The sequence below is a fragment of the Lepisma saccharinum genome, chromosome 9 (assembly GCF_977018435.1).
Source record: "Lepisma saccharinum chromosome 9, izLepSacc3.1, whole genome shotgun sequence".
In the NCBI taxonomy this organism is placed as follows: Eukaryota; Metazoa; Arthropoda; class Insecta; order Zygentoma; family Lepismatidae; genus Lepisma; species Lepisma saccharinum.
The window spans coordinates 70,151,885-70,177,111 of record NC_139237.1 but is presented as its reverse complement, the minus strand read 5'-3'; the positions used below and the strand labels follow the sequence as shown (position 1 = coordinate 70,177,111).

General features: G+C 38.2%; 1 protein-coding gene across 1 annotated transcript; it reads left to right on the top strand.

Annotated features, from left to right (window-relative positions):
- Window positions 1–126: 126 nt before the first annotated feature.
- Window positions 127–24,193, top strand: LOC145992717 (uncharacterized). The gene is made up of 6 exons (XM_083129102.1): window positions 127–271; window positions 5,953–6,106; window positions 13,294–13,561; window positions 14,240–14,371; window positions 18,348–18,474; window positions 23,565–24,193. The coding sequence occupies exons 1-6, from the start codon at window positions 232–234 to the stop codon at window positions 24,131–24,133; spliced, it is 1,290 nt and encodes a 429-aa protein (XP_082985228.1). The 5' UTR covers window positions 127–231; the 3' UTR covers window positions 24,134–24,193.
- The last annotated feature ends 1,034 nt before the right edge of the window (window positions 24,194–25,227 follow it).

Genomic DNA, 25,227 nt, shown 5'->3' with positions numbered 1-25,227 from the left:
CACTTATCTCCGCCCCACTGACGACGCCTTCAGCAGCCGATAGCCAATCAGAGAACGCCTGACTCATGCCCCGTTGAGTTCGTCGTGAAGCGGCAAACAGTTTTTTCCACCCCTCCTCACCCCACAAGCACCGATCAGCAGTTGTGGACGGGGAGTGATAAGCAACAGGTTGTGAGTGTGAGGGTGTTCAGTGGCAAAACCGGCGCTTTTTCTTGAAAGTATTAAAGCAGGATGGAACAGAAAGATATTGCGCAGTTGCACTTGCAAACAGGTGAGTTAACCTTTAGAACAATGTTTGTTTTTAGAATTTGAAAATCATAAATTTTGCGTTTGTGAGTAGTGAACTTCTCACGTTGTGTCTTTTTCTTCAGTCGTGAAGTTCAGCAGCTTTTCAACAACCACTTGTCTAGCTTGAAAAATAATGACGTATAAATGGGTATAATGCACGCTTTTTGTGTGCATTCGAGATAGTAAGAAACGCAAATGCGTTGCAGCAAAAACAAGAGAAAAAATATTAACTCTCTGTAATCATATTCCAACGCATAATCATCCCGGAGATTAGGCTATGCTTTTTTTTTTATGGCAAAACAGTAGGGTGTGACCATTATGTACAGTTTTATTTTTTTAAAAAAATTGCGCTGGTATTACCAGTACTTACAAATCATGTGTTACTAGGTAAACTGTATGCACATGATACTTATGAATATACGTTAGAATTGAATAGACACATAATTTCTTCGTGACAGTTTAGCGAATATTTTTCTGCTCTGAAGGAAAAAGTTAACACCTTAGACGTTTTGGTATGTCTTAAGATGACCGGACCCCTCTCCGATTTTCTTAATATTTGGCATACTTACTAATTGAGGCCTGCTAATGACGAATCTGAAGTTAAAATTTGTGGCAAAGGTCTAGAAATTGCAAAATAATTGCCAACCATTGGCGCTAGCCCCACGAACCATTGACATGTGGTTAGGTTAGGTTAGGCAAACATAGTTAAATTTTGGTGTCGTGGTAGTATCAGTAATATATATATTTGCTTGTGAAACAAAAAAATTCGCGAAAATAGACTGTTTCCATTCCGAAAACTAACGCCTTATTTTCGCTTATTTTGCAATTTCTAGACGTTTCCGACAACTTTTAACTTCAGATTCGTGATTAGGAGGCCTCAATTAGTGAGTATGTCAAATATGAAGAAAATCGAAGAGGGGTCCGGTCATCTTCAGTCGTTCCGATTACTAATGCAGTAATTTCCCTACTAGCGCGAACTAGAATGAATAAAAAAAGCTATTCTATAAATATTTTGAATGCACACCGAAAATACCATATTATTGGCGCACCCTGATTTTTCAGCCAAAAAATTGATTTACAAACCTTCATCGTCGCGTAAGGTAACGAAACCACGAAAATATTCATAGAATAGTTTTTTTTATTCATTCTAGTTCGCGCTAGTAGGGAATTTACTGCATTAGTCATCAAAAGTGGAACAGGCAAGTTTTTAAAGATTAAAATATTCGCTCCTTGTTTCGCGATTTTAGGGTTTTTTGCCTCCGCCAAGGAAAAAATACTTCACACTAGGATTTTGTAAAACTTACTATTTTGTCTGAAAGAGTTAGGATTTATTATGCAGATAAGAGGAAATGTGTTGAATCAAGTTATATCAAATTATTATGCATTGGCGGACATGGCGTTTCAGACAGGGGAACTAGAAGACACCTCGTTTTCTAATCCATATATAACAACGTTTATGTAATAGTACTACTATTCGTGGACATTCTTCCCTCGGGGTGCTATGCATTTCGTATATGAACTGTTGATCGCTGACCTTGTACGAAAACAGAAGTTGCCCGTGCTTGCTTACTTCAGTGTTTCAAAGGACAGCTACTGTTCACTGTTTTGACACCTTTTTCTCTGTAATTTCGTTACCTTTTCTCTGCGTTCCATCATTATTTTTTTATTGTGGAAAGCTTGCAAAAATGTTTAAACTTAGTACGAGATGTTATGATTGTTCTCGAAGCCGTCGGAAGGTTTGTAAACTATAATAAAGTTGAATTATTTACCCTAAATTTTTGTGCTTTAGATAAAATTAAGTGGAGTTGCTATACGCCTTTCTTTGTATGGAAGCATTCGGGGTATTTTTTCTGGCCCTGCGTCGTCCTTATCTTTAAACCGACCTCCGTACCGGAGTGGTTAGCACGGCGTACTACGACGCATGGGGTCCCAGTTTCGACTTCCTTCAACAATTTCATCATATCACTCGTATTCGCGATTAGCCAAACTTGTTAGAAAAGCGGACAATAAACCAAATTAATCATTCGACCCCTATCTTTGTTGCCTACACACTTCAGCTCCCGTAGCTTCAGGGTTGGCAAGGTAATTTACTCGTTACGTTGTTTCACGTAAATTACACGTAATTTATTGTTAATTTATTTCGCGTAGAAAACCAGTTTTACGCAGATGTAAAAAACTATTTTTCTTACGTAAATATGTAATATAAAAACTAATTATATTACATTTTAAATTTAATTTTTCTTGCATATTTCAGCACAAAATCGGTATTTTCTGAAGATTGTTTATACAGCCACCTCACACCCCTCGCTAAGAGGTTTTTTAAAAATGAAACTGTTCTTTCGCATATTTTTAAACATTGAGAAACGTGTTGATATGTATGTTTTGCACTAGTACTTGTATATTTATAACATAACAAAACTATTAACGACAATTTGTTTGAATTGGATTTCAAAGTTTTAGTAACAGCTACAAATTCCTTTTTCATACATATATAGAACTAAAAAAACGCGTTAATTGTTATACGTTATACTGAAAAAGAAACTGCTGATTGAACAAAACATTAACTTCTTATATCTTGTTTGTAAAATTTCAATATAAGACAGCACATACAAATTCGGAAGGAAAGTTTTTGAAAGCGTGTTTTTTTTCTTCTTTTAATTTTTATGTTTCATTCTAGTTTTCTACGTACTTTATACTTATTGTATCGTAGTTTAGCTGTCATGTAGAAAACCTTTCTTTTTAAGCGTAATTGCACAACCCTGGGCCTCACCGATGGCGCCTTTTAATCAAGGGGTCCTGGGGTTAATACCCGGTGGGGCACATGGTGGTTCGGATCCCACTTTAAACTGTAGGTCCAGTCCCGATTAGCCTCACTGTGCATAAGGTGGACTTAAAACACCAAATCAATCAATCACAAATTTTGTCTTCTTTTCTATCTTAGCTACTATTTTCGAACTTTGCCGCGTTTTCTTTCATTTTGTTTCTTCTTTCATTTATCTTATTAGCTTTGTTTCCAATTTTCTCTTTCTTCCATTCGTCTGTTTATTTCTTCATTCCTCTTTCTTACTTTATTTCTTCTTTTGTTTTTCTGTCTTTCACGCTTTCTTGTTTTTGTTTCTCGTACTAATATTTTCTTCTTTCCATAACTTTGTGTCTCTTCTTGTTCGATCTTTCCTCAATCTTTCTTTAGTTTTGTTTCTTTCTTTTATTTTTCTTCCTTTAATGTATTTCTCTTTCGTTCCCTTTCTCACCTTTTCTCTTGTTCGATCTTTGATCGGGCTTTCTTTAGTTATGTTTCACTTTCTTCCTTAAATTTGTCTTTCTTGCCCTTTTCTTCTATCTTTCTTGTATATTTCCTTCTTAACTTTGTTTCTTTTCCAATTTTCTCCTTTCCTTCTGTTTTCTACGCTTTGTCTTTTAGTTTTCCTTTCTTTGTTACTTTTTCCCTTTCATTTATTGAACTTTCTTCTTTTGTTGTTTCTCCCTCCTACCTTTAACTTTCTTAATCTTTTCTCCCATTTTCTCCTCAATTTCTGTGTCTTTCTAGCTCTTCCTCCCTTTATCCATTGGTCACTCTCTCCGTGTGTGTAAAGGTGTGTTCTTTTTCTACTATAAATGATTTTATTTCCAGCGTAAAGCAATTTCATGACGGGCTAGTGTCCCCTTCGCCCATCCGGTGGCGACGCTCCTCCGTACTGACCGTTTCGTGGCCTTCGTTAATGGCTCATTCCGAAATTCTCTGATACGAGTGAGGGATACCGCGTTGAAATTCCCTCTTGATTGTGAAACACGATATTTGAGCCCCCGGATGCGAGGCCGTGACCTAACATTAGTTCCGCGATGTATGTACGCAAATTTTCACAATTACCACCCGTTCTGAACCAAGACGGTTCTGAACTAGTTCTCACTTATCGCACAAGCCTCAACCAACCTCTTTGCCATTTGCTCGCTACATCAGCCGAAGTTCTTTCGTTGTTAGGCTTGTTGGGTTTAGGGCTTAGCAGAACTACACTGCATTTTTTCTTGTCTAGACTACTATTTGTACCAAGAGAACTAAACTTGACGACGAAGGTGTTTCGGCTGACGCCAGGCGAAGGGCGGTGAGATTGATCGAGGCTTGTGCGATGAGTGACACCCGCATTGCCTAAGATGATTTATGCACAACACTATAGTGGATCCACATGGAAAAAAAAAACCTGCGCAGACCAGCGACTCCTGTGCATCGTATTTCCACACGGAGGGGAGGTGCAGAGTGGAGCATGCTTCCTTATGGACCGAGTTGAACGGTTGGAGGGGAAGTTGCGCGAAGGTTCTTATTTGCGAGACACTTAGTTCGGGTCCCTCCCAAAATAATTTTCTAGATTCTCATACAGCTCATACAGTAAGGTCCCATAGCTTACATTTAGCAACTACGTTGGGTGCACTGCATTCCTATCGCAAGATTCATGCACAGCTGTCATTCTAAAAACCAATAGGATTTCTTAGAAGCTAGAAGTTGTTTACGTTAACTCAGTAGCGTACTCAAGATTTCATCACCAAATTCACATTACCATTATTTTATTATACTTTAATTAAATAATATTAATCATAATTAATTAAAAATGATTATAATTTATTAATTAGTTGAATTACTACTAATAATACATTTAATACCACTACTACTATTAAGTAGAGGTAAAGGTAAAAAGGTAAAAGGTAAAGTGCTCCCCTGTGCATAGCACCACGCCATGAAGGCGTATAGGGGTGTGGGGGTAACGCCCCACACTTTCTTGATCCGGTCGTGAGTGGGGGTGATGTGATCAGCATCATGCCCCTGACCGCCTTTACCCCCCAGGGTTTCCCCCAGGTACCCATGTTATTCGACGCTGGGTGGGCGCCGGGGCCGCTTCCATCGTTAGAAAAGTTCCCGGATTTGAACCGGCCGGGGATCGAACCCGGGACCTTTAGCATTAAGTAGAGATCTACATAAATATAGTATTTATGAAAGGAATAGAACGAAATTACTTTCTAGTCATTCGATTTTGACAAATTATAGGAGCATTTTTTGTTTCTTTGATACGAAAAAATTGGAATTTTTCAGCTCTTGTCCCCGCATAAATGTCCCCGATAATTCACATCTGGAATGTCTCGCTGTTATTACCAACAAAACATTTTACAATAGTTAATGTTATTGTCGTTTGAAATCAGAAATTTAAACTTGCCAGTGTAAACAATGGGAAGGTGGACATGGAGGCTGTGTATTCTTGCCGCCTAGCTATACATTACCCGCTTACAACGAACCAAGAACTTTCTTTAGTTAATGCTCATTATTTAGACACTCAAACAAGTACATGTTCATTGAACATTGATGCAGCTGAGATACAAAACAACTTTTTTCTCTTAAAGGTGCCCTCATATTTCATTTTCAAGAATTCGTGTTTATTTTTAAGGCATTCGCTCTGAAAGACGCGTGTGTTTGGAATGCTGTTCTTTTCTCCATGCTGCATGGGAATAACAATTCAAATTATTATTATTAGTAGTAGTAGTATTGTCGCAGATCTTTCGCTGTGATAAATTCGCAATTTTTAGTTTTCTTCAGCATTTTTCATAATTCAAAAGCTCAAGGAAGGGGGTTAAACTGACCAGGTTGTGTAATAAAAATCTTTTATTTTCGCATTCTTTCAGGTGTTTCGCAATCTGCATTCCGCCCATTTGCTCAGTCATGGGTACAATCCCAGAATCCTCAGGGAAACCGCGCTAATGTTCAGCTGGAGAACAGAGACCTCTGGCGGAAGTTTCACGAAGTAGGGACGGAGATGATTATCACCAAATTGGGAAGGTAAGTGATCTTAAAAAGTGCCTTTAGAGTAAGCGCGTTGGTCTTTCTGATGTTTTACAGAAAGGTTCCATCTGAAAGAATGTGGTAATTATCTTACTCTGTTTATCTTTTCTTGTATCTATGAACCAACTCAGATCTATATATTTGTCGGAGCATGGGAAAGGGGGAAGGATATATACGCTTATATGAGTTCTGCGTAGTCTGAATGGTAACTTTTAGACCTAAGTGATACGTGTCACTTGGTTACGAACCTTTAGAAGCAAATGTAACATTTCGTACTTAAGCGACACGATAATCTGATTTTATCCGACAAGTTCAATGATATTAACTTTTCTTTTTTTGGTCGGTGGGGGGCAGAATCATAAAATGGCGTCCAGGGCTATTTTGCTAAATAACCTTCATTTGAGAAATCACAAAAAATTGGTCTTTATTACGTTGCTGCTCATGTCCCAGGAGGCTGACGAAAGTACCCTAACTTTTAAATTTTAATAAACCTGAAAATTCTGGGGGTCAAGTGCCCCCTTGGCATAGTCAAATTACGCCGATGACTTAACGGAATCGTTTACCCTTTGACTTACGTTACAAATACTAGGCTACAAAGTCAAGTTCGTGACTAGAACGTTAAATAGTTTTTGCTGGTTTTGAAAAGGGCGTAGAAGGAATATATGATAATGATTATGTTATGGTATATTGGGCTAGACATTCACTTATTTGGTTTATAGAGTGGGAAACGACTTCACAAAGGTATAATAATAACGGTTTACTATTACCTATGATAAATGTTACTATTGATTTCATTATAATTGCTATAGATCCGCCATCATATTTATAACTCTTGCCTCGAAATACTTAATAGCGGCGCTAGTAATGAATGGCAAACGACAGGGACAGCATCCTGACCGCTCGGTGGCGACGCCAGAAATTTTTCTTTGGGTTAAACTATTTTTAGGTGGGCTCTGGTTCAGTGGACATGGCCAGGGCCGGTCATAGGAATATTTCAAGGTGGAGTAACGTTTCATTAGAATGCACTCCCTCTCCCCCCCCCCCCCCCAATCAACGTTGTGCTGTACCGGAGCATTCTTCTTCATGGCTCAAATTCATACTTATATGCAGTTATGACAAATATTTTGTATGCAATTTTTATTAGTGTTAAAAATTCGGCATATAAATTTCCTGTATTTTGTAAAAAAAAAATGAATATTACAAAAATAAAGCGAAATAAGCTTTCACCGGTTAAAGAAAAGCTTCTCAATGCATTTACAACACAAACGAAGCTTGTAAACGTAACCATGGAAAAGTTATATTCAACTGGTAACATTATAAAAATAATAATAATTTGCTAAAATTCATTTACTCACAGTTACCAGAAATCTAAAGAGAATTCTAACCATTTTGTACAAATTTATTTAATACATTTTTCCTATTTTTGTAGGTTTACTCATTGTTTTTTCATGTTCCAAAAGTTTAATTTCATCATTTTTCGCACGTTAATGAAAGGAAACCAATCTAACGGAGAATCTAGAAACGTTCTTCACTTTTGAAGTGAAACTGAGTTATGGTAGTCAATTGTTAAGGTCGCTTTGTGTGCTTTATACTATAATCATTTACTAGCTTCTTACTTAGCGTTATCTAAATCGTATATATATCATGTATTCATTCTGTTTGGGTGGGCTAAGACTATTTTAAGGTGACTGGAGCCCACCCAGTGGCGACGCCCCTGTGACCGCTTCTACAAAAAGTTCCCGGCGACGGCAATGCTTTCGCTTCAATGGCTATCGGCATAGCCTTGTGCAATTAGGTTAGAGATTTTGGTTTTAGTGGGTTGGTGTTGTTTTAAACGTGGATTCTCGCGAAAAATACGCCAATATCTCTCCTAGATGGCGCAGCTGACACTCTGGCAGGCGCCGTCTCGGAAGCGACCGACCAGCCACCAGACTTCTACACCACCCCCTTCCCAGGGAGCCTTTTAAAACAGGTACTTATTGTACACAGTTTTTCTTCGGCGCCTCAGAAAGAATATAGATAAATATGGACCAAACTGACACAGCCTGTCTGCATTTTCCTTGCTGCTGTTTGTATTTGTTTTCGGAGAAGCAAAAATAGACACTTCTGCCAAAGGTCGAGGGGTTTAGAGGAGGGGGGGGGGACACGTGTTATCAGCAAAAAGGAAAGTCAACATTGCCAAATGGACAGAGTCGAGGGCAGTTTTGAAAGACGATGCTCGGAAGTGTACCCTCCTTCAGCTTTTTTGGAAAGTGCCGACAAACTGACAAGAAACTCCCTTTCGACTGGCATTTAAATGTAAGTGTTGCTAACTGCTCGAGACGTTCACTATTTTCAAGTAACTTCGAACCTTCTCTCCTCTTGCGCTATGTAAGCTATCCAAAAGCGAAAAAGTGGGCATGATGGTGCAAAAAAAAGTTTGTTTGCGAAAATTCATTGTGTGGACAGGACCAGTATCATATCAAATTTCACTGGTGAACCCTTCGGGTATTTGCACAAAGCTTCAGTATATGTGAAATCTGGAATTTCATGCGGAATTCCACGAATGAGGGATCATACATTCTAGCGGTGTATGGAATCTTGAAATGTCCGTACCGGGATCGGGTATAGCGATCCCGACTTCAGAATATTATTTCTGGATTTTGAGATCTCGAACAATCTGATAATTCAGAACAAACAAGTGTTAAAAGTGCTTAAAAGAGTGTATTCTGCACCAGGAGTGTGTGAAATTGATTGGAAACAGCAGTTTAAAAAAATTGCAAAAGTAATCATTGCACAATAAGTAGAATTGAAATTTTTGACAGTGTAGGGAAGTTTCAAACATTTTCCGTCGCGAGTAAAATTTCCCATCCTGCACTCCAACAATACGCAACACCACGGCACGCCAGCCCGCTCACTGTATTTTATCTTGACTATTTTACGTCCTTTTCCCTACTTCTACCCTTCTACGTAGTCGAAACACCGGAGATTAATTATGATGTTTGGACAATACTCTGTAGTTAAAAATAAGAAAGAATAATTTATTTATTGATTTATTTTTATTTATATACTTAGTTTTAATTCCAGTACTGAACGATCATTTTATACTAACTCTGTAACAGGAAAACGACAAAGCAATTCAAGATGCGACAGAAAAAATAAAAAGTTACACATTCCTTCTTAATGATTGTCGGACACTGTGTTCTCACAAGAAAATGTCCATATTTAGGGACAAGTTGTTATATAAGTGCAGAAGTCTATAGAAAAGAGACAGTTGTAGAAGCACATTATAATATTCTCTATTATCTATTTATTTTCCGTCCTTGTACAGTGGGATCCATGAGTATTACCGTGCAAATTGTCCATGACTATTTTCATTCATTTTTCTCTTACATCCTATGTGGACAATTTTCACGTTAATACTCATGGATCCCACCTTACTAAAAAATTACCGTTAATGAGCTTTTTGAACTTGATTGCTAAATACTAACTAGATTTTTTCATCGCTGAGCTAGGGATTACTAAAACGCATTGGCTGGCAACTCTGACTCGTCATTTGGCGGAAGAGAAAAGCTTGACAATTCTAAGGTGGGAGGTGTCTGGTGTAATTACAAAGGGCGACAGTTGCACCGGCAAGGCGCCCGGCGGGCTGACCATCGGAATTGAAGGGCGTTTTTTGAGCCCTCTAATGAACCAGGCCGGTTTCTGGACAACTTGTCGCCTCCCGGGGAAGTGACGAAACTTACCGCCGTCGCCTGAGCGAAAGTGCAAATGCTCTTTCTTATGTTCGCCAGCTGGTGGCAGCGTGCGAAGTGTCTTGGTTCTTGGTTGTATCTCGTCCCACCCATTTTGACCGAGCGGTTGCCTTACGGTGCCCCATGTTCTAGCAATCAGTGTTGTCACACAAGGAATCCACTGTCGCAGAGAGAAATTCAGTCAGAATTTTTAGGTAACATGTGAAAGAGAGAAAAACTCATGAGAAATAGCAAAATTTCAGTGAAAATTTGAATATAGTTGATCCACACGTTAAATTTAAGTTCATTATTGTTCGTCGCGCATCCCAAAACCAGTGGTGCAGGAACGTTTTTCATTTGGGGGGTACAAAATTCGAGATCTCTTTCTCTCTCTCTCTCTCTCTCTCTCTCTCTCTCTCTCTCTCTCTCGTACTTGTTCTAGCTAGGCTTATTTCAGATTTAATGAAATGGGGAAATCAGAAGTACGTAAATGAATATTGTGAGCAAACGTCCATCTATTCCGGCCATCGTAGCAACTGGTGACCATTCACAGCACAGAACGGTCATTTTGACAAAATCCTGTTTTCCTGCACGCTGCTGGGGGGGGGGGGAGATTTTAATGTTGCCGCTTCTTGCCCAAGCATTAGGCCTAATTGGTTATTTGACTGCGAGTGCCTTCGTAGGTAAACGCGGCAACAGAGGGTCACTGCCATAGAGGCGGTCTCCGCGCCGGGTATAAGGACGTCGGTACTGTAGGAAACACCCCTGTTCCATTTCAACTAAGGATGAGCTCCTTCTTGGCTCTTATCTGGAATTATAAAATGTCCGTTCTCAATCTTGTCTCAAACCTTTGTCAAACAATTTTCCTCTCGCTTTACGCATCGTTCCGACGCTGCGAATCCTCGAAAAGCAGAATTTACCTGAATGTATGACGCCAGGCAGCACACAAGATCACTACTGTAACTAATTGATTAGCGTTGTAATTACGATAAACAATATCAATAATCAGGTAGATAGGATGCCAAAATTTCGAACGAGACAGCGTGTCTCGGACACGAGGAATTTCGTTTGAATTTTACACGGTTTTGCTTGCCCGGTTCCTCCGGTCTCGTCTGGAGACTAAGAGCTAGCCGACGTCTTTGGTGCAGTGGTTGAGTCCCAACATGCGCATGGGTGTTGCGATTATCCAAAAATGTCGAAAAATATGAAAGCTGCTTTAAAATGCTGAAATATTTTATTTTTCATTTTTAATTTCTGTAAGTTTCAATTACATCTTTTGTGACTATTGAGTCAAGAGAGAAAACAAAGAAAATTTTGACCAAGAGTGAGCCGAAAAGTGTACTTTAATTATTTAGTATTTAGTTACTACCTATGGTTTATTACCGTATTTTCCAGCCTAGTCTAGTCGATATGGTGTCTGATTTCTACGCGGGAGACCCGGGTTCGATTCCCGCTGTGGGTGATCTGATGTAGGAAATTTTCCGGCCTTGTTCCCGCATGAAGTGGCTCTGGGGCTCACCAAGCCTCAAATCAATAGGTATTTTGGGGGTAGCTCCAAAATTGTATGGCACAAGTGCTATATGCACGGGGAACTTTACGTATATATTTTTTTACCGTCTTTGCGCATTTTGATTTGCTGAAAATCGGCAAAGCATAAATATCCGACGTCGGGGAACAGTTATACTTATTTCTACAACACTTGACCATCATTGTGCAAAAGTAGAGTGAGATTATTTCCGTAAGATCTTTGGCTGTTATGTACTTGAAGCTTCGGAACGAGTCACAACTCTCGAAGCAGCCAATTAACCAAGCGAGCCGCTGACGTCATCTCAACCCAGAACCTATCGCTAAGCCCCTTGCTCAGGTTCTACACGCCCACTAGGCTCGCTAGACAGACTCACGCAGTCCGCTGGAGATGTTCCGAAAGTAATTCGACTCTACATTTGAACGACCATATCCCTAAATTTGATAAAATTAAGGCGAGGTATATTTTAGTTGTTCAATTTTGAACGTTGAACACTCAAACGGCTTGATAAAATAGTTTTCAATATTTTAAAATTTCCTTGTGTTACTTGTGTCAATACTTAAATTTACATACTTCCTGAAACTTCCTGTGCAATTTGTAAAACGTACCGCATATTTTCAGTAAAACGTAACTAATACTTGACAGTGGTCTAGTGGAAATATTTTGTTCATGAAAATTCCAAGTGAAGGTCAGTCGTGTACTCTTCTGAATCAGATTTATCTTATCTTCCAGTAGGCACTTCTTGATTATGTCTCCTATTCAAAGGGGCATTAGCATGCAGATTGATTGCCTTAAATTAAACTTTATCTTATTTCAAATGCAATGTTTGTAAACAATATGAACTTTTCGTGTTGAGCTATTAGAAATGAGATTATTTGAGCAGTAGCACCTTGCTTCTGTCAAATTATTTGAAGGGGGTAAACCTCCGTTTCTGAGCCACTGCCCAAAACAAACCATAATTGAAGTTTAAAATTGATATCTTCCCCTTATATAATAGCTTCATGGTCACGATATCACCACATTCCATTTTCTTCATAAATCTAACATTTGAGAATTTTCTGTGCTCCATTATCAGTCAATCTCATCTCCTCTTGACCCTTTTATGATTTTTCCTGGCATCCCTACTGTTGAAACAACTAAACAGACACCCAGGGGACTCAAGGACGTATTTAGAGGGGGGTCCAGACCCCCCGAAAGACTTACTAATTACAAAAATTAAGTAATGAAAATATATTGTTCTTTAATCGAGTGTTATTTATTTCCACCAAACTAATTGGAAGGCAAGGATTATATTGTAATCATACTACTTTGAATAACAGTGGCTTATGCAAGATTTAGTACTACTTACAATGTAACATTCATAAAATATCACCAGGAATTTTACTTTTCATCATCTGAATCTAACATTTTTTTTACATTATAAAATATTCAATTCTTTATCTATTTGACATTAATTTCCTTGCCAGGGCAGTTTTTTTTGTACAAATTTTGCCCACCTTAACTACACGTAAGCTAGATAATGAATATGTGCTGTTATATCACTATTCTTATGCCGTTCTTCTACCTATTCATGAAATAAAAATAAATACATTTTTAATAATTATTTTTGTGTAAATATTATTATTAATTCGATACACTTGGTTCAGACCCCCCACCCGAAACATAGTTCTAGATACATACCTGCCAGGGGTATTTCCAGAATTTTTCATTTCGGAGTATAAGTTCGTGTTTAGGGGGGAAGGGTATATTCCAAAATAACTATAAATGGAAATATTTAAGGGAGGGGCTTGAGAAAATTTTGGGGTGCGTCTATGGATAAATGACTGCAGAAACATGCTGAAAGAATGCTCCTAATGATGATTTGCAGATAACCAGATTTTAAAAACCTTAATTTACGTTTGAATAACTTGTATGAAGTTTCTATATATGCAAATTTTATATTTCAGGCGGATGTTCCCTTCCTTAAGGCTCAGAGTGACAGGACTAGATCCACACAAGAGGTACTACCTGCTGTTGGACATGTCTCTGGCCTCTAATTCCCGTTACAAGTTCACAGGATCTGAATGGAACACGTATGGCAAAGCAGAACCACAGCCTCCACCAAGATCTTTTGTACATCCTGATTCTCCTGCTACAGGTGAACACTGGATGAAAAGCCCCGTTGTTTTCCAGAAAGTGAAATTAACAAACAACACACTGGATCAGGGAGGAAATGTGAGTATTTTTGTCATATTTCTTGCATGTATATTATTATAGAGACATGTGAAATGAATGGAGCACCTTAGTGCCGCACTATTTAAGTGATCTGTCCTTGGATCAGCTCAATGTAGTGAGGCCCTCCATAAATACTCACATACTTAGGGTTGCCAGGATTAGAGAAGTTGTTTTCATTTGCAGTGCGGCAGAAAGTGCTATACTGTGACACTTCCAGGAATTATAATTGGAGAACATCAGGGTCCTATTAAAATCACTCTTGGATTTGTTATCCCCAACATGCAACAATAAAACAGGTTTTATTCACAACGTACAAACAGATAAATATCAGATGAACTTTTAATGTACATATATGTATCATCAGTGTTTGAAGCAGGGAAACATTAGGGAGGAGGTGGATGCTTAGTTAATATTTTCTTTTTATAAGCATCCTTTCCAGCTTGTCCAATCTTGATGATACATAGCCTTTCAAATATTTTGTTTTTTGTACTACAATTATGCTACACTTCATTCATGTTGATTTCGCATTGTATTTAGTTTGAATTCAATCATTGCAGCATAGGAAGAACTTTTCAGTATATGCACAAGACAAATTAGAGAAATTTGCTATTTTTTACACTTACAGTATATGTAGTTGGCATGCTGGTTATGTGACACATTTTATTTTCCTTACCTTAGGTAATCCTTACATCAATGCACAAGTATATTCCATGCATCCACATACTAGAAGTTGGAAGCCAACCAAATGCACAGCCAGTAGGAACTTTTTCGTTTGTGGAGACTGAATTCATTGCTGTCACTGCTTACCAGGTAAGGCACAGAGTTAAATTTGATTTTTCAAATTTTGCAGTTGTTGATTGCATCATAATTATAAATAGTAATATGACTAATGTCTACATGAATAAACACACATGCTGGCAGTGAAAGAGGAATCTTTTGCTCATGACTTTTGGTGTCGTATGGTTTTCAATGTTTTAAATTGTCTTTTAACCTCTTGCTTATTTTAACCTATGCATAATCTTGTTCTATCCTGCTCCACTTGTTCGAAAATTTGGCCCTTAGTTCAAGGTTTGTGTCCAGATATAAATCATTTTACTATTTATGAAGTAGAAAAAGTACTTGAAAGTTAATATTGGTCACTTGAAAGCTGTTCCTTTGCTTTTCTGGAACAGAATACACAATAGTTAGACTTTATACAGGGGTGGCACATATTAAATCTACCAATGCCAGCTGGTAACTTTGTCCATTGATTCCCACACTAACTGTAGTGTCCAGATTACAGAATCTGATAACCTGGAAGAATCAAATTTCCAGGGTGTACCAGGCCCATAGCCAAGCCAACTGCTGGCAGCCCCCCCCCCCCCCCCTTGGCACTGCCATCAGCCTCCCTTGACATTAAGTTAACTATTTTACAGAATTTGTTTGCAGTGAAGAGTGAAAATGTAGGCAACTCACAACTTTAAGGATAAATCCACAGAATATGAACAGCATCTATTATACATTCGCTCATTTTGTTTATGAGCAGAAGTAGCTGCAAGTATTTAGAATATTCCCTAGACTTCAGAAAGTTCTTTCATAGGGGAGCTTCTTTATCTGTACCTTCACTGTCCCTGTTGCAACCTCCCGTTTAGACAGAAATCCGTGACTTTGATGTCATCATACAAATTCCCTCTTCATCTGCATCAAATGTCAACAGCTCCCAAGTTTTGGGAAGAAAGGGGAGTTTAAATGCTTCAGCCGGGGGTGGAATATACTGTTGGTACTGTGATTAAATATTGTGCATTTTTTTGTGCGAGATATAAATATCTGTATCATTTAAAGTAGTATGGAGTGTGTAAGGGATGATTTCAGTACCAGTCAATTAACACTTCAAGAGATGTTTTAAAATATGTAGAAAAATGTAGTATTTGTGTAGTATATGATATTTATAAATTTTATATAGTGTAATGAACCCTTCCCCCACATAATTTACCTTCATTTAATGCTGTTAAATTTTTTAAGAATGGACTTTGTTTACAAAGCCCCCCCCTGATAACTCGTGAGGCCCCCTCCTTATAGATCAATTCTAGCTACGAGCCTGGGGGTACTATATGAGACTGACATGTGAGTGCCTTCCAAATGTCGCTGTTACAGTACACGCCATTGTGTGATTTTTGTGAATGCAAACTAATGTTATGATCTGTTGGTCAGGGTTTGGGGATCTTGTTTTTATAGTGTTCCACTCCTATTCCAGGAGTAATCACAGCCATGTATGTTGTAGTTTGGAAACTACAGCTAATATTTTCCCAAATGGAGGAAAATACAGAGTTTGTCAAGTTTTATATTCCTGCCCGATTCCACTTCTTGCTGAAACCATGGACTGTGGTTACATTGCCACATCTTGCCTTGCTTCTCAGCTGTGGCAGTGTCAGGTTCACCCAGATAAGGAACAAATAAAGGTCATATTCCTTGAATGACAATGTATACTTGCTAAATATGGTCCATCTTGGAAAAAATCCTCTACACGATGGATTGAGTGATCTGGAAAATTGGCTTTAGGAAAAAAACTGCAAGCAAGGATAAATATTGCAGCAGTGTGCAGGATCATGGACACACTGAATGATATGAATTCTTAATGCCAACTACACACCGGATCCAACACAACGTGGCATGACATGACAAAGTGGGTGGGAAGAACATTAAGGGATGCTAATTTTGTCAGGCATCCCCCAACTAGGATAATTTGTGGAGACATTCCACCACGTGCTGTATTGTCTCCAATAGGTAGGGTGTGAAATCCTGGGTGGGGGGAGGATTTCCCCCCCACCAACAATATTAGCCTCAAATATCCCCCTTTGTATAACAAACAAATGATAACCAATTACTTTTAATTTCAAACATACTTTACTAAAAATAATATCGAAAACACATACAAATTAGTGTAGTTGTGAGTATTGAATGCATTCTCTTTCAAGAAATCGTTAACAAATCTACATCAATACGCACAATGAAAGTAAAACAAGAATGCAAAACAATAATAACTATGAAGTCTAATTTATTTATATTAACATAATGCACAAACTAAACCAAAACTTACACATAACAAAACCAGTTGAACTATTTCATAATTTATTTAATATCTTTAACCAGTTAGTAAAGAAATTTGCTTCTTTGCAATATCTGATATGTATAAAAGTAGCAAATTAATTTCCTTTATGTAATTATTAATAATAATAATAATATATTTTAATTGAGTAATTTATATTTACTTTTAATAACATTACAAATATGTATATCGTATAAGATACACATATGTTTGTGGGGGAGGGGGGTCAAGATAAAGAACTTTCTCCCCCCCCCCCAAACCAGTTTTCAATGATTTTGCACCCTGCCATTAGGGATGGCCAAATCTGGATAAAATTTTATCCAGATATCAGATATTCCTATATTTGGATATGGATTATCTGGCTGTCTGGGTATTTGGATTATCCAGATATAAAATGGATATAGTTTATCCATTTTATGGGCTATCCACATATTCTTTTATTTCTCATGCTCATATTTCACTGTACGGATTTTCTACAAATCCTCCATCAAATCTGTTCTATCTGGATTATCCATTGCACCTGAAACGAATATCAGATAATTTGAAATCAAGATATCCATTATCCGGAATTTTTAGTGATCCCTAGTAATGATGTTGAATCATACAAGCATCCCCCACGTATCCCCAAACTCCACCAAGAATCCTGCCAGTTAGGAATTTGCACTTCTAGTATGGCTTTCAATGCTCCAGTACCTCTCTTCACTCTGCAGTCCACACGTGCATACAAGTATGTTCTTCCACAAGCACGGCAGGTTTACCAGACCTGCAGTAAATACAGGCTTGTTGTAGTGTTCCTGATGTTATACTTAACTAGGGTTACCACACGTCGGGTTTTTTCCGGACATGTCCTACATTTTAGCCTTATGTCCGGCGTCCGGGAGGAATTTGAAAAGTATCATAAATGTCCTACATTTTGAGAGTCACATAATATTAATTAGGAAAATAGGTAACAGAAAAAAATCATGCAAGTTACAAGTCTATGGACAGGTCATAATTCAAATGTTGAAAGAGTACTTTCATTACCATCAGCACAAGACTCACAAGAGAAATTATTTTTTCATAAAGTCTGTAAAATGTTTGTTTGGTACTGGTCCCTATAGTTTCAAAGAGTTTGACTGTCCACTCTAACATAAATATAGTTTGACTAAACCTGAAATTTTGATAAAAATTGTCTCCTCTGAGAAGTACCACTTAAATCATGTAGCAAGAAGTCCACTGATTAGTATGATTGGAAGTTTTGAAATTTTGTATTTACAAATTCATCAAGATTGATTGAGTTGGTGTTTAAGTCCACTTTATGCACAGTAAGTCTAATCGGAACTGGACCTACAGTTTAAAGTGGAATCCAAATCACTGTGCCATGTGCCTCCACTGGGTATCGAAAATAAATCATCAAGAATTCATTTTTTAAACCTGAAAAGTCTCATTTTTAAACTACTTTCTAACGTGTTCTATAGAAATGTATATTATTTATTGAGAATGTTGTGTCCTACATTTTGGGACATGTCCTACATTCCCCTTATAGCGATCTGGTAACCCTATACTTAACACATGTTATTTTTTGCAGTTTTAACCTGTATTTGCAATTTTGTTGACTTTAGATGTATTTTTTGTTCAATTTTCTGATATTATTAATTTTTCCTAAATTCAAAATAAGTATACTAACACCATGTCTACTAACATGTCCTTTAACTCTTACAGAATGATAGAGTAACAAAACTGAAAATTGACAACAACCCATTTGCCAAAGGTTTCCGTGAAAATGGCCAGTCAAGATCAAATAGGAAACATCTACTTCCAAAACAAGATCTAAGTGATGAAGAAGCAGGTGAGTTTCATAACATAAAGAAAGGCATATTTTTGTCATGTTTCAGAAACTATCACAAAATATGCAATACTTACTGTTAACTGAATAATTGACTACAGCTGGGATGGCCTAGCATCCGGTGAGGAGACCGCCTTGATGGCAGTGACCCTCTGTTCCTGCATTTTCAAAAGAAGGAACTCGTCAAACAATCAATTAGGCCTACTGTTTAGGCAACAATAAAATTCCTCCTCCCCATAGCAGCCAGCAGGGAAACAGGATTTTGTCAAACCGTTCTGCACTGTGAATGGACACCAGTTGGTATGGTGGCATAGGAATATGTATATAATACAGTACCACTATAATGCTTGAGCATAATTTAAGTTTTTTGGTTAAAATTCCAGTTGCCTACAAAATCATTTAGAATGTTATTTAATTTTTCCGTGTTTAATGGATGGATGGAGTAGACTTTGTTTCTCCAAAGACATACTCAGTAGTGAATGTTCAGAAAGGTACTTTTATGAAGATTTCAGAATGAAGTGACAAGTGATACATGTTACTTGGGAATGAGTCAATCAACAGCAACATTTCACATCATAGTGGTATGACAGGCTCCACAAGCCTGCATTCGATTTGTGAAATCCTCAAGCAACATGTGTTGCTTCTTGCGTCTGTGTGAAATCTCCTTAATGAACCCTTGTCAAAAGTGATCCCTGTAATCACTCCAAAGCTTTTCTTACTCATAACCCTGGGGGATGGACAAAAATTATACATTTTCAAAAATTAAATAAGTAATTTATAAATATATTTTTGTTTACATACCACTCTTATCTTTGCATAAGGAATGGAGGGGAGGGTGAACAATAAACACACACATGCACACACACACAAAATGACTTGAATTTCTTCTTTTAGAATTCACTTTATGCAGAAAAGGCTGATCTGATCAGGAATGGACCTACAGTTTAGAGAAATCTGAATTATTATGTGCCTCCACTGAGTATCGAACACTGAACTCATTGATTACTACTATGCCATTGGGGAGGCATTCAGTTGAAAAAGACAGACAGTTCTCGAAGTGAAAATATTCCTAGCTGGGGATGCTTTGTTGAGTTTCAGGATAACGAAATAATAGTGGTCTAATATGTTATTTATTAAGGAAATTATTGTAGTAATTCATAATCAAAGAAGGTAAGAGGAAACAATCACTTGACAGTGGAAAAATTCCAAATTTTCGCTAACTTTGTAGCATCTTTGGTGTGAGAGGAAAGAGATGGAACCGGAAGTTGGGGCCCTGCAGAGTTGCCAGGTCCCCATCAAAGAAGAAACGGCGCGTAGAATGAAAAAAAACAGTGTTTCATCACTAGGATCGTCGAAAACTGGGAGTGGGTGGGATGGGTTAGGTTGAGGGGGGATAGGGTGGGCTGAGGTGGGGACGTTACTAGGTGGCCTTGTTCAGACCAGGTGGAGAGGTACCTCTCACACCCTCCAGGTGCACACGGCCAGGTGCACCCTCCATCCCCAAGGGACCTGCCATGCATCAAACCTAACCTACATCCTTACCTGCAACATCTGTGGTGATTTTTACCTGGGGGAAACATCTACTGCCCTCAACCTCCTCATCAATAACCACCGCTCCTCCACCAACAACCTGGACTTCACTTTCACTGTCCATACCAACCACCACAACATCCGTTTCAATGACTGCTTCCGGGTAGCGATCATCCATCTCCTACCCCCAACCAGCCAACACCTCAGTTCGCAAAAGATGGGAGAGAGCCTGTATATCGGCCATGAGTGCAACCACTCCACCTGGCCTGAACAAGGCCACCCAGTAACCTGCCCGCCTCAGCCCACCCTATCCCCACCTCTCAACCTAACCCATCCCACCCACTCACAGTTTTCGAGGAGCCTGGTGACGAAACAGTGCTTTTTTTTCATTCTATGCACCACTCCTTCGATGGTGACCTGGCAACTCTGCAGGGTCCCAACCTCCGGTTCCATCCCTTTCCTCTCACACTGAAGATGCTACAAAGTTAGCGAAAAAATGGAATTTTTCCACTGCCTGGTGAGTGTTTCCAGTAGCATATGCAGGATTTTATCGGGGGGGGGGGGGGTTATTTCTAAAACTTTCTCCAAATTCACATTACCATTGTTTTATTATACTTTAATTAAATAATAATAATCACAATTAATTAATAATACTTATAATAAATTAATTAATTAGCTGAATTACTACTAATAATACTACTACTATTAAGTACTAGAGATCTACATAAATATAGTATTTACGAAAGCAATAGAACAATATCACTTTCTAGTCATTCGATTTTTATCAAATTCTGGGAGCATTTTTTTGTTTCTTTGTTACGAAATAATTGTCTGGTCAACGAGGTGAGACATTTTAAGTGTGAAGAAAATCCATAAAAACAAGAAAATATATTAAAATAATTAAAGTATGGAACTCATCCAAGGAGCTGCGGTAGTCTGGTCGGTAGAGCGTCTGACAACCACGCGGGAGATCCGGGTTCGATTCCCGGAATTGGTTGGAATTTTTCCGGCTTCTTCTCCTCATAAATGTCCCGATAATTCACATCTGGATTGTCTCTCTGTTCTTGCCAACAAAACATTTTCCAATAGTTAAGCTTATTGTCGTTTGAATAATTGTATAGTCAACAAGGTGAGACATTTTAAAAGAGAGACATTCAAACATGCTGCGGTAAACAATGGGAAGGCAGACTGGTGACTGTTCTTGTCCGCCTAGCCTTTGTCCATACATTAGCCGCTTACAACGAACCAAGAATTTTCTTTAGTTAATTCTCATTGTTCACACAAAAAAAAATACATGCTCATTGAACGTAGAGGGGTGGCTGATGCGGTTACAGCCCCTACCAAAATTTTGAGAAAATCAGAATTTTCAAATAAAAATCCGTTAAGAACTTTAAAAAATCAAAATGTGTAAATGCGAAACCTCTTTTAAAGTGAATTCCGATTACCATTTTTGTCTTTGAATACAATTTTAATAGACTGAAAAGCTCCAAAAATACGAAATATTTTATTATGCATCCTGCCCTCCAAAACGAAGGCATTGCTATCCACATTTACTATTCCAGCCCCTCACGAAAAAAATCCTGCGTACGCCAGTGTATTGAACATTGTTGCAACTGAGATACAAAACAAGCTTTCTCTCTTTTAAATCATAGTTGCCCTTATATTTTATTTTCAAGAATACGTGTTAATTTTCAAGGCTTTCTCTCTGAAAGACGCATGTGTTTGGAATGCTGTGCTATTCTTCGGGCTGCATGGAAATAATAATTCAAATTATTATTATTATTATTAGTAGTAGTAGTAGTAGTATTGTCCGAGATCTTTGACTGTGGTAAGTTGGCCATTTAATTATTTTTTCCACAGCATTTTTCATAACATTTCACAAGCTCAAAGGGGGGGGGGGGGGTTAAACCCCGTAACCCCCCACTTGCGTACGCAACTGAGTGTTTCCTTTCTCCTTCTTTGATTTTTATTTAGCCCTCTTGGCCCTCCTTGCTTTTATCCATTATATATATATATATATATATATATATATATATATATATATATATATATATATATTTGTGGTTTTGGGTTCCTAAGAGGGTTGACGAGATGCTGCTTGCTTATGTGTGAATGTTAAGGGTGGGGGGTTCTATACTAGAATAATAACAGCATTTGATCCAAGAAGAATAGGGGAAGGGATGTCAAATTCTAGTCTTGCATCTGGTATGGCCTGCTCAGTGGAGTAGTGTTAACGTAGTCGCCTTGTAATCAAGGGGTCTTGGTTTCAATACCTGGTGGAGGCACATCGCACAGTGGTTCAGATCCCACTTTAAACTGTAGGTCCAGTACCTTGATTAGCCTATCTGCGCATAAAGTGGATTTAAAACAACCAATCAATCTTGCAAATGGCGTAGAAATCTCCTCAATTTTGCTCTGTAGATGTGCAAAATACAGTCCATCATTGCAACTTTGAAAAGTTAGAGGTACCAAGTCTCTATTACTAATTTAATTAAATACAATGGTAATGTTGGAATATAGTAATGCGTTTAGAGTAGTACAACAAACCTTGTTCATAAAAAGGTCATTTGTATTAATTATCTACTTTGATGCCTTTTACAATTCAAAAATCTTTTTTAGCACAAAAGGGCTCTAAAATGTTTCATTTTATAATATGAAAGCTTGACTTCGTGTATGAGATATCATATTCAGTTCATGCACGAGTCCTCTATTTGTTTAGAAGATGGTAATACAAGCACTGAGTCCAAGCATTTTTCCTAGGACAGTTCACTGAGCTGTAGCCCTTGAAGTGGAAATTATTAGGTAGAGAGGGTGGGGGGATTTTTGCTCAAACCTTGAGCTGGCTAGTGGGAGGAGGTTGGTTTAACATAAACAATGAGAAAGGTGGTTGCAAAATTTTTCTAACTGAGAGGATACCTTCCCTCCCAACCAAGCACTGTTGAGCTCATCCTTATTTGTCGAGGACTATTTTCCTACCTAGCTAGGACACATAGTGGTTCGGATTTCACTTTAAACTGTATGTACAGCCTGTGCATAAAGTTCACTTAAAAGAAAAACTTAAACCTTAGCTGTCTAAGTGGCCGAGAACATTAAGTGATTGTCTTTTGATCTCACCACTGAAGTTCTCAGGTTCGAGTCCTATCACCACTGAAGTTCTCAGGTTCGAGTACTCTCACCACTGAAGTTCTCAGGTTCGAGTACTCTCACCACTGAAGTTCTCAGGTTCGAGTACTCTCACCACTGAAGTTCTCAGGTTTGAGTACTCTCACCACTGAAGTTCTCAGGTTCGAGTCCTAATGTGAGCATCAATGTTCTTTGTGTGTCTTCATCCATTGCATCTAATCATCATTCATTCTCATTGTTGTGATTAATCAAAAGTGCCAACAAAAGCAACAGAAAGTAACAAAACTACAAAATACCCCTACTTTTATAGTTAATTTCACATGAACATTAGCCTTGGTTACATGCCTGTTGTGTAACAGTTAATTATAATGTTCTGATTAGAAGATATTTTAAGAGAAATAAACATCCATGTGACTGAATATATTTTTCTTTGTTTTCAGATAGTGCAAGAAAAAGAATTTGTTCCGGAGCCAGTACCGACAGTGGATATTATGAATCACCAAGAAGCACTACTCCAATTGAAGAGGAAGTGACAGAAGATGGAAACACTAGCAATAGCGACAGTGTTTTGAATTTATCAAAGTCAAATGTGAGACTGAGGGACTTAGAAGTGAATGTGAATGAAAACTATAGGATGACTCATGGACAGTTCTATACCCGTGGATACTCAGACAAATTCCCACAGAGTGAGGTTCCACAAATCCATCCTTTATACGCCAGAGAACTGTACATGAATTATTCTTTACCAAGGCCTGATGTGCATCTTGTAGGGTATCAGAATCCTTATCTAAATTATCCTCCACAGTACTATCACCATCCATACTTTTTTCCACATGTACCTAACCATGGATATTACAACATTTTAAGTTCCTTTCCATACCCATTGTTACCACCCAATATTCCATTAACAAGTGATATTGAGAGAAACACTGTTTGCAACCAGGCAAGAAGTCAGTATGAGGAAGCAAATTCCGAGCCAAAAGACTATTCACTTGGACGAAGATCATAAGAAAGTGACAGTTGAAGACTCCATGTACCTTTTAGTTTTTATTTATATGTATATTTTTGTAAAAGAAGATTAATTTTCATTTCATATATTTACTTTTTTATAAAAAGAATTGTGTTTAATTTTCCTTTAAAAACAAGAGCATAAAAACACTAAGTTGCTGACCAAGGCAGTTTATTAAGATAAAAACACTTAACAGGTAAAGTTTCGACCCTGTATCAGGGTCTTCCTGAGATGAAGAACTAAAAAAACTCAGCACACTAGTATTAGTTCTTCGTCTGAGGAAGACCCTGATACAGGGTTGAAACGTTACCTGTTAAGTGTTTTTATCTTAATAAACTGCCTTGGTCAGCAACTTAGTGTTTTTAAATATGGAAACAAGGCTTAATTATATTACAAGAGCATAAACTATGGGGATCGAGCTAGTGAACACTTAGGGGCCAGATGGTAGAGCAAGGTTATGTTTTATATTCCCCATACAATCTCACTAACAAGCCCCGATAGTGCAAGGAGTCCTGCGTTCGATGGCACACAGTCTTCTTTCCTGTGGCAGAAAGAAGTTATGCTGGTCCTGGAGAGATGCGTTTTGAGAACGTGCCCGAGCGACGGTCTGACTGATGGCTATAACTTACAAGCTGCAGTACTGAGTTCGGTCAACTCGCATATGTAATTAGCGGTTGCCTTTGGCGAAAGCTACGTCTCGGGATCCCGAGCCGGGCCTGAGACCTGCTAGTGTGCGGAGGTCTTTGCCTGGTAGCTGGTATCCCTGTAGAGGTTCTTCTGAATTCTGAGATACCCAATTCTAGTGCCTACCTCTTTTAAGCTGCTGAATTCTGAGATACCCAATTCTAGTGCCTACCTCTTTTAAGCTGCTGAATTCTGAGATACCCAATTCTAGTGCCTACCTCTTTTAAGCTGCTGAATTCTGAGATACCCAATTCTAGTGCCTACCTCTTTTAAGCTGCTGAATTCTGAGATACCCAATTCTAGTGCCTACCTCTTAAGCTGCTGAATTCTGAGATACCCAATTCTAGTGCCTACCTCTTTTAAGCTGCTGGCAAATACTTCCTAGCTGCATGTTTAGCACTTCAGTATTT